Source organism: Diplotaxodon limnothrissa, linkage group LG5, assembly GCF_057381915.1.
Source record: "Diplotaxodon limnothrissa isolate DT_005_m linkage group LG5, D_limnothrissa_male_GT1.1, whole genome shotgun sequence".
Taxonomy (NCBI): domain Eukaryota; kingdom Metazoa; phylum Chordata; class Actinopteri; order Cichliformes; family Cichlidae; genus Diplotaxodon; species Diplotaxodon limnothrissa.
Window position 1 is genome coordinate 8,312,421 of NC_140600.1, and position 10,242 is coordinate 8,322,662.

Below are 10,242 nucleotides of genomic sequence, written 5' to 3' on the forward strand. Positions count from 1 at the left end.
ATCTCCTGTAACCTGCGGAGCTAAGCTGTTTTACCAGCTCTGCTCTCTGATTTTTCTTTTATGAAAAAACACAAGTTGTCAAAGTTATTTGTTTGCAAATGTATTTCAGAAATATCGACATACTTTTTTTAATCAGCAGAAACTTTATGTCAGTAGTGCAAAAACCTGCACTGATCTGACCTCATTTCTTCCTCATCCTGATTCCTGACCTGGGAAGGGAGAGAAATATTTGTTTTTGTTTGTCTTCTTGTTTTATTTAATTCCTTGTGGGATTTGGATCCAACACGTAAAGTATGCATATTATGCACACACACAAACACACATGCAGCTATTACCCATTTCTTGTATTCTTGAATAAAGACACTGATTTGACACATTTAATTAGTGACCAATTGTTTTTATTGTTCAATTATTAAGAAAAAAGAGAAGGTGGGGGTGGGTGGGATGTAAAGAAGAGCGTAAAGTAAAGGGAGAGAGGAGAGAAAACCCCAACAATCCCCTCTGAGCAAGCACGAGGCGACGGTGGATAGGAAAAACTCCCTTTAAAGGAAGAAACCTATGACAGAACCAGGCTCTAGAGGGGGCAGTCAACTGTCGGGACTGGTTGGGGGGTGACTGTGAAAAGAGGGGAGGGAGATGGGAGAGGTGTTGGGGGGAGGAGGGGGGGGGGAATTAAGCTGGAGCAGAGGTGGGGGAAGAAGAGGTGACATTGGCAGTAGTGAAAGAAGGAGTGTTCTTCCTCCAGAAGAAGCGTTTTTTCTTTTTCTGCTTTTTCTCGAGGATGAGGATCAGCTCCTCGATTTTTTCTGTGTTTTGCTTCTGCAGCTTGTTGCATTTTTTCTGCACTTCTTCTTTTTCGGCTTGTTTTTCTTCCAACCTTTCTTTCAGCACTTTAGATGTTGCCTCCTGTTTTTGCAGCTTTTCATTTTCTCCTTCCAGCTCAGATGCTTTGAACTTCATTTTGTTGTAAAGTTCTTGCAGGTTTTGGTTTTTCTTCTCAAACTCCTGGAGAAGAAGTTTTTCTTCTCTCTGCTTACCGACCAGCTGTTCTCTCTCTTGAAGCAGGTCTTGATATTTGTGCAGTGTCTCATCGAACTTTACCTGCAGCATCGTGTTGTTTCCCTCCATGAGCTGGAGTTGGCACTCCATGTCTCCCTGCTTTCTGTCCAGCTGCTCTTTCTCTTGAAGGATTTCTTTATTTTGTTGCAGAGCTTCATCAAGCTTTCCTTGCAAGCTTTCATTTTGTTGCTTGATGCTCTGCAGATTGGAATCCATTTCTTTTTGTTTGATTTCTTGTTCCCTTTTCTCTTGGAGAAGCTTCTCGTTTGCTTGCTCTGTGCGATCAAGCCTTTTTTTGTCTACACTGTACATTAGCTCCATGTCTCGGAGATTGGAGTGCAGCCCTCTCTTCTTCGTGCTGTCTTGCATCTTCTCTTGGAGGAGTTTTCTATTTTGTCGCAGAGCTTGATCAAGCTTTCCTTGCAAGCTTTCATTGTGTTGCTTGATGCTCTGAAGCTTGGAATGCATTTCTTTCTCTTTTAACTCCTTTTGCCTTTTCTCTTGGAGGAGCTTTTCATTTTCTTGCAGTGTGCGATCAAGCCTTTTTTTGTCTACACTGTACATTAGCTCCATTTCTTGGAGATTGCTGTGCAGCCCTCTCTTCTTCATGCCGTCTTGTTTCTTCTCTTGGGCAAGTTTTTTATTTTGTTGCAGGGCTTCATCAAGCTTTCCTTGGAGCTCCTGGTTCTTTTTGTCCATGTCTTGGAGATCCTGTTGTTTCTCCTCAATAATAGCTTCCTTTTCTTGAAGCTGGTATGATAACTTTTTTAGTTGAGCGCTCTTTCGCTCATTTTCCTCCATCAAGAACTTAATGTTCTCTGTGTTTCTGAGCACTTCAGCCTCCATTTCTTCCAAACGCTTTTCCTCTAGTTCCACTTGGTCACACCAAGGAAGAGAGGAAATGGAAGAGTCTAGTGGCTCATCCCAAGGAAGAGTGTAGGCGTCAACTTCTTGTCCCTTTGGATTTGTTTGAGACATGTTGTGTCTGGATACAGTTACAATTGCAAAGGATCCAAATATTTCAAAAGGCTTTTCTGGCGAACGGTTCAATGCTGCACACATCAACGCTGCGAGAAACGGACTAAAAGTCGTTGCTCTTCACCCCTATTTATAGGTTTTTGGATCAAAGGATCAAAGGAAAGAATGGTGGTAAGATTCTACGTGTGTGACGTCATAATTCTGTAAGGCAATGAGGTTGTCACGTGATATTTTTGGAGGAGGGCATTTTTCAACTTGGACAAATTATCAGTAAAGTTTCAATCTCTGTTATTTTCCCCCAAAAACGTGTTGTCGCAATAATGTTTTCTACTGTAATTGGTGCCAACAGATGGCGCAGTTTAAAGTTGGCTGTTACTCTGCCCAGGCTGCTACCATAGAAGAAGAATGTAGACCGATGTCCGCTGATCGTTTCCGTGTAAATCTTAGCATTGCTTTAGCCGTCAAGCTAAAGGTTTAGCTTCATACTGCCATATTTTCAGAGGAACAAAATATTTAAACGGTCTCAGATCATGGTGAGTATTTGAAAAAATGTTTATTTAATGTGAAGCCTGTCATGTGGAAAGGTTAGCAAGCGTAATTTTGCCTATTGTGTTATACACGGGTGCTTACATCCGAGTAGTGTTGATCTTTTCTAAGATCCATGGGTTTATCCAACGAGCAGCTAAGTCACCGTTATATCTGTAATTTTGTGTGCAACGTCTTAATGCAAAAAAAATCCCGAAGCAAAGCAACGAAGCAAAGACTAAACAAAAAAACCCCACAATGCGTTTTTAAGCTCTCTCTGCGTTCACTGCCTCTGCAAGTGTCAAACTTCCTCGCTTTAGCTGATGCTAACCAACATTAGCGCTTACGGTTCGTATATAAACACAACTGTCAGCCCTTCACTTTTGGTGCCGACAACATTTTGAGCATTTTCTACAGTTTGTGAAATGGTCGCCATTGGCATTACATGCCAGTAGTGTTCGCTAATTGACTTTACCGGGGATTACATTTATTACAACGTTACTGCGTGGAAGTGATCATAGTGTATGCTTATGAACGTGAGTGGTAGGTGTTATTAGTGCGACTTTACCCTTAATTAGTTTTCCCACCGGAAGTAGAGTTGTTTATGCGACGTGATTGCTAGAGCAGTCCCAAACAATCGATCGCGTTTATTAACAGACCAATTCTCTCCAAACTTTTAGGGTAAGCTAGACTCGAGATATGGTTGCAATAATACGAACAATGGCGAGAACTTTAATATTTACATTGTGTTAGTGCACCCATCGCTCCGCATCCTTAACGCTACATTGATGTCGAGAGTCTCTGACACAGCTGTGCTCTGCAGCACAGACACCCTGCTTATCTGTGATTCGGCCAGACTGGTGTTGAACTCCAAAGACATGCGCGGGGTTAGGTTAGTTGGCTGTTGGTGTGAGTGGTTGTCTGAGTCTCTCTAATAACCCTCCAACAGACTGGCGACCTGTCCAGGGTGTACTTTTGCCCTATGACAGCTGGAATACAACCTGAATAAAATAAGTAGGAGAAAATGAATGATGTTTATGAACTGTAGTTAATGTAGTCAGACAATAAGTTACCGAGCAACAGGCCACAAGTCTTGGTGCAGAATCATACTAAGATTTAAAAAATAAAATGTTGGCACTGGTGTTTGAAACGGTATACTGTCAGTAAGACTGGAGCAACTGCACACATCTGGAAACTAATAACTAGAGTAGTTAAGTAACATTTTGTTACTGCATCCATTTAGCCAGGTATAATTAGCATGTCTACATACATGTCATTTCTATGTGGTATGTTGTAGGACAGTGAAGTGTCTGACACTGACCATGTAGCAGTGCCTGAGAACACTGGTATGGAGGGGGAGAACGCACCTCTTTACTGTATTTGTCGGAAACCAGACATCAACTGCTCCATGATGTAAGTATATATCAGTTTTCTATTTGCAGTACGCGCAGTAGGGGTGGGCGCTAGCTTCAGCAATGTTATCAGAGATTTTTTTTTTTAAATGAAGAGCTTCTATTTCGAGAAAACTACCAATAAGGATATATGCACAGATATAGAAAACAATACTGTAACATTTTATTGATGCTTGCAGTTTGGAGGAAGCAGTATTTGCAAGTGTAACTAAATTCCAGGCATTTTCCATCCTTCTTTTCCTATCAGCTTTTTTCTAGTTGTCAGTGTGAACCAAGGTGTCAGCAGCAGCATTATAGTGCAAAAGTAGTGACCCAGCATAGATCAAATGTAAGCACAAAAGTAGCCAAGGTAGTGTTTTTCCTGGAAATTTTAAGTGAAAGGATAAAGTAACTGCTTACCACTTTAGTTTAACAATGATTAATGAAATGTAACCGTGTAACTCATCAGCAGTCTGCACAGTATGGTCACATATTAAAACTGAAGAATATGTTGTACTTGTTGTAGTGTTTCATCATGGGTCCAGTTTTTACCCAGGTGCTTAAAGCCCTTCTTTACCCTCATGTAACACCAACAGTAATTTCCAACCACTATTTCCTGTTCCTGTCAGTCAAACAAACAGACGACAAACATCTTCTATAAACAGGAATAATGTCATTTTATCGGATTAGAAAACATCTAATCTAGCGTTGATATTACACTGCTGTTTAGTGTCTGGCTGATCTCAGTGTCACCAAAATATCTGCCCTACATGTCAAACAATGAGAGAACTTGAAACAGTACCATCACCTAGCAGCTTATTTTAATTAGCCAGCAAACAAACATTAGCACTAACATTGCTATTATTATAGTCCCAGTTAAATGACTTTGAATAGCTTTATTTCAAAAGTAATTTTACAATTTCACAGCCATTTAGCTGTGTTAACTGTACATGCTGTAGGTCATAAGGCGTGCATGGATCATTTTTATAATCAGCCTCTTATCTTTTGTCCACCACAGGCTTTGCCATGATAAATTGGTCAGTTGACAACCAGGAGCCGTACACCTTAACCTCAGAGGCCAGGACATCCAAGCGCAGTGCGAACACGAACTTCTTTAAATGGGATGCAAGATGGACTACAGAGGGCCACCCCGTCGCCAGACAACCAAGTGCTGTCCCTGTCCACGGCCAGTGTGAGAAGGACTCTCACTAAAGTCAACCCACACAAAGCTGCTGGACCAGACAATATACCTGGACGCGTGCTCTGAGCCCGTGCTGACCAGCTGACTGATGTCCTAGTGGGCATCTTTAACATCTCCCTGAGTCAAGCTGTTGTGCCACAGTGCTTTAAAACCACCACCACCATCATACCTGTACCAAAGACAGCTACAGGCTCGGAGTTGGAAGACAATGGACGATGCGATCTCATTGGCCCTCCACCTAGCCCTATCACAACTGGATCAATGCAACGCCCATCTAAGAATGCTGCTCAATGATTTCATCTTAGCATTCAACACCATCATTGTCCAGCAGCTGATCAGCAAGCTGGACCTGCTCAGACTTATCACCTCCACCTGCAACTTGATCCTGGACTTTCTTACTGATAGACCCCAGACACTACAGGTTGGAAATATAAGATCCAACACCATCACACTGAGCACAGGAGTCCCCCCAGGGATGTGTGCTGAGCCCGCTACTCTTCACGCTGCTGACCGACGACTGCACCTCCAGCTCCAACTTGTGATGATTCAATGTTGTGATTGCTTGTGATTGATAACAAAAGCAAACGACATTATCAAGCTTGCAGATGACACCACAGTGGTGGTACTCATCAGGGACGATGATGATGCGGCATACAGGGAGGAGGTGCAGCGGCTGGCGCTTTGGTGGCAGGACAAGAATCTATGTCTCAATGTTGACAAGACAAAAGAGCTGATTGTTGACTTTAGGAAAACCGAGGCTGTCCATCTCTCGCTCAGCATTGCTGGTGTCACTGTAGACGGAGTGAAGAGCACCAGATTCCTCAGTGTTCACTTCATAGAGGACCTGTCCTGGACCAGTAACACCAAATCAGTGACAAAAAGAGCTCGGCAGTGCCTGCATTTCAAGAGACGACTGAAGAAGGTGCGCCTCCCCAAACCCATCCTTAACACCTTCTACAGGGGTACCGTACAGGGGTACCTTGTGATGCTGTTATGAAGTCCAGGGTCAGCCAAACACAAAATACAGACGAGTCCTTGGTCCCCAGACCGTGACAACGACAGTTCATTCTTGAATGAAGACACTAATCAGACAGTTGTAAAATAGAGCCAATTGTGTTTATTAAAATATGGAGGAAATGGAAGGGGGGGGGGGGTGTTGTAGAGACGAGGGTAATGGAAAGGGATAGAAAGGAGCAAAGAGAAAAAGGAGAGAAAACCCCAACAATCCCCTCTGAGCAAGCACTATGCGGAGAGGGGAAAATTAAGCTGGAGCAGAGGTGGAGGAAGACGAGGTTTCATCAGCAGTAGTAAAAGCAGGAGTGTCCCTCCTCCGGAAGAAGCAGAAGCGTTTTTTCTTCTTTTGCAGCAGCTTTTCGACGAGCACTTTTTTTTCTAGGATCAGGGTGCTCAGCTCATCGATTGTTTCTCTATTTTGCTGCTCAAGTTTCTTGCACGTTTTCTCCACTGCTTCTAATTTGGCGTCTTTTTCATCCAACCTTTCTTTCAGTTGTTTAGATGTTGCCTCCTCTTTTTCATTTTCTGCTACCAGTTCTGTTGTTTTGTTTTTCATTTTGTTATAAAGTTCTTGCAGGCTTTTGTTTTTCCTCTCAAAGTCCTGGAGAAGAAGTTTCTCTTCTTTCTGCTTTATGACCAGCTGTTCTTTCTCTTCAAAGATTTCTTGATGTTTTTGCAGAGCTTCGTCAAGCTTTCCTTGCAAGCCTTCGCTGTGTTTCTTAGCGCTCTGAAGCTTGCAGCCCATTTCTTTTTCTTTGATCTCCTGTTGCTTTTTTGCTTGAAGCAACTCCTCATATTTTTGGAGTGTGTTATTAAGCATTGCCCGCAGCATCCTTTCTTCTCCCTGCATCTGTTGGAGTTGGTACTGTGTGTCTTACTGCTTCCTTTCCAGCTGTTTTTGTCTTGGATGATTTCTTCATTTTTTTGCAGCGCTTCGTCAAGCTTTCCTTGCAAGTCTTGGTGTTTTTTCTTGGTGGTCTGAAGCTTGAAATCCATTTCTTGTTGTTGGATCTCATGTTGCCTTTTCTCTTGCAGCAACTCCTCATATTTGTGCAGTGTCTTATCAAGCCTTGCCTGCAGCATCCTGTCTTTTTCCTGTATTTGTTGGAGTTGGCACTCCATGTCTTTTTGCTTGCAAGCCATTTCTTTTTGCTTGATCTCATGTTGCCTCTTCTCTTGACGAAGATCTTCATTTGCTTTCAGTTGGTAATCAAGCCTTGCTTTTAGCACTCTGTGTTGTATCTCTGTGTTTTGGAGTTGAAACTTCATGTCTTTCTGCTTTCTGTCCTCTTGTTTCTTCTGTTGGAGGATTTCTGTATTTTTTTGCAGAGCTTCATCAAGCTTTGCTTGGAGCTCTTGGATCTTTTTGTCCTTATCTAGGAGTTCCCATTGTTTCTCATCAATAACAGCTTCCTTATCTTGAAGCTGGTAGGACAGCTTTTTAAATTCGGCGCTCTTTTTCTCATTTTCTTGTGTCAATAACACAATCTTCTCTCTGCTGACGAGATTTTCATTCTCTAATTCTTCCAAGCGCTTGTCCTCTACTTCTACCTGTTCACACCAAGGAAGAGAGGAGAGGTAAGGGTCTAGTGGTTGATCCCAGGGAAGAGCGTAGGGGTCAACTTCTTGTCCGTTTGGATCTTCTCTTTGAGACATGTTGAGGTCTGGATGCACTGACTTTGCAAAGGATCCAAAAGTTTTTGACCAAAAGCTCCTTTGACCAAAAGTTTTGAAATGCTTCTCTGGCGAAGATTCGAATGCTGCGAACTTAAATGCTGCCAATAACGGACTAAAAGTGGTTGCTTTTCACCCCTATTTATGGGTTTTAAGGATCAAAGGATCAAAGGATCAGATTGGTGGTATGATTCTAAATGTGTGTGACATCATCATTCTTTTAGCCAATGAGTGTGTCACAGGACATTTGTGGAAGAGGGCATTTTTTAAATTGGACAAATTATCAGTAAAGTTTCAATCTCTGTTATTTACCATAGAGTCTGCACAGTATGGTCACATATTAAAACTGAAGAATATTTTGTACTTGTAGTGTTTCATCATGGGTCCAGTTTTTACCCAGGTGCTTAAAGCCCTTCTTTACCCTCATGTAACACAACAGTCATTTCCAGCCACTGTTTCCTGTTCCTGTCACTCAAACAAACAGGCGACAAACATCTTCTCTAAACTGGAATCATTTCAGTTTATCGGATTAGAAAACATCTAATCTAGCGTTGATATTACACTGCTGTTTAGTGTCTGGCTGATCTCAGTGTCACCAAAATATCTGCCCTACATGTCAAACAATGAGAGAACTTGAAACAGTACCATCACCTAGGAGCTTATGTTAATTAGTGCTAACGTTTTGTTTGCTGGCTAACATTGCTATTATTGTAGTCCCAGTTAAATGACTTTGAATAGCTTTATTTCAAAAGGAACTTTGCAATTTCTCGGCCATTTAGCTGTGTTAACTGTACGTGCTGTAGGTCATAAGGCGTGCATGGATCATTTTTATAATCAGCCTCTTATGTCATTGGGTGGAATTCATTTCTGTTCTGGGATTGAATAATTGGTTGATCACACCAGTACTTAACCACCAGATGACAACCCCCTGGTCCCCTCTCTCCAGCCTCCACCACCCAACAAACAGCCTGTCCTTCCAAGCTTACTTAGTGTCTTTGTCTGAAAACTTGCATGTATAACCCGATGTGTGTGTCTGGCGCTTGAGCATTTCCGTCGTAAATATTTGTGAGTAGCTTTGTAAAGTAGCATTTTCGTGCCTTTCTCACTGTGTATGTATTGTCCACTGCAGCAGCCTAGTAGTGGTATGAAGCCCTTTCTGCTGACTCAGTTTTCTCTTTTGGTTGGATTTTTGTTTTTAATCGGGAAGCTTGAGTACCTTTAGGGATTTTCTTTGTTTGTTATTTTTGCATTGCTCACTGGCGATGTAAATAAATGGCTGCATAGCACTTTTAAAAGTACATTGTTTTTGCTCTTTCTTGGGTGGTGGGTTTGGGGGGGGCATAACAAAAGCAAACGACATTATCAAGCTTGCAGATGACACCACAGTGGTGGTACTCATCAGGGATGATGATGATGATGCGGCATACAGGGAGGAGGTGCAGCGGCTGGCGCTTTGGTGGCAGGACAAGAATCTATGTCTCAATGTTGACAAGACAAAAGAGCTGATTGTTGACTTTAGGAAAACCGAGGCTGTCCATCTCTCGCTCAGCATTGCTGGTGTCACTGTAGACGGAGTGAAGAGCACCAGATTCCTCAGTGTTCACTTCATAGAGGACCTGTCCTGGACCAGTAACACCAAATCAGTGACAAAAAGAGCTCGGCAGTGCCTGCATTTCAAGAGACGACTGAAGAAGGTGCGCCTCCCCAAACCCATCCTTAACACCTTCTACAGGGGTACCATACAGAGCACCCTAACCCGCTGCATCACAGTCTGGTATGGAAATTGCCACGCGTCCGACCGCAGAGCCCTCCAGAGGATTGTATGGTCCGCTGAGTGCGTTATTGGCAGCTCTCTACCCAGTCTACAGGACATTTGCACCTCACTCTGGATTGGGATAGCCACTAGCATCATGGCTGTCCAACATCAGCCCTCCCACCAACTGTTTACTCCCCTATGCTGCAGAAGACGACTGCGGCATAAGGAGCAAGTCAGCGAGATTGTCCAATAGCGTGAAACTTAAAATGTCAAAAGTCTACTTCATAATATAAATATCATTAAATAACTTTAGAAAGACTTCCATTTGACTCTTTACTTTTAATGTTATAAAAAATGTATTTTATTTTAAAAATAATCTTAAAATGGTATTCTACAAAATGTGCAGCAATTTACTTTGTTTATTCTTTTTAGATGATAGTCTGTGAGGCCCGGGAAGACCGTATACCTGCATCTCTACAGTTTCTGTGCACTCCAGCCTCTTCTGTTCCATGTGAGGGGAAGGCAGGGGAAATTATCTCCATGAAAAGAAACAGATTCGGCCATCGCACAGTGGAACTAATTCTTAAATAAAATTTAAAAGGGGTTTCCTTAAATGCATCATGTTTTTAATTTGCAAGTTTATA

At 42.4% G+C, this 10,242-nt stretch overlaps 1 protein-coding gene across 1 annotated transcript; it reads right to left on the minus strand.

The window, feature by feature from the left end:
- Window positions 1–672: 672 nt before the first annotated feature.
- LOC146631554 (uncharacterized) lies at window positions 673–2,121 on the minus strand. Its single transcript, XM_085353761.1, has 2 exons — window positions 999–2,121; window positions 673–914 (listed from the first exon to the last, which is right to left on the minus strand). Exons 1-2 carry the CDS (start codon window positions 2,119–2,121, stop codon window positions 673–675), a joined length of 1,365 nt encoding a protein of 454 aa, XP_085209887.1.
- Between the last annotated feature and the right edge of the window lie 8,121 nt (window positions 2,122–10,242).

What these genes read in the sequence shown, in the direction of transcription:
- LOC146631554 (XM_085353761.1), bottom strand. Translation starts at nt 2,121, where the DNA reads ATGTGTGCAGCATTGAACCGTTCGCCAGAAAAGCCTTTTGAAATATTT. An exon ending in ACTTCTTCTCCAGGAGTTTG is followed by an intron (nt 915 to 998) that starts AGAAGAAAAACC and finishes ATGAAAAGCTGC; the next exon opens with AAAAACAGGAGGCAACATCT.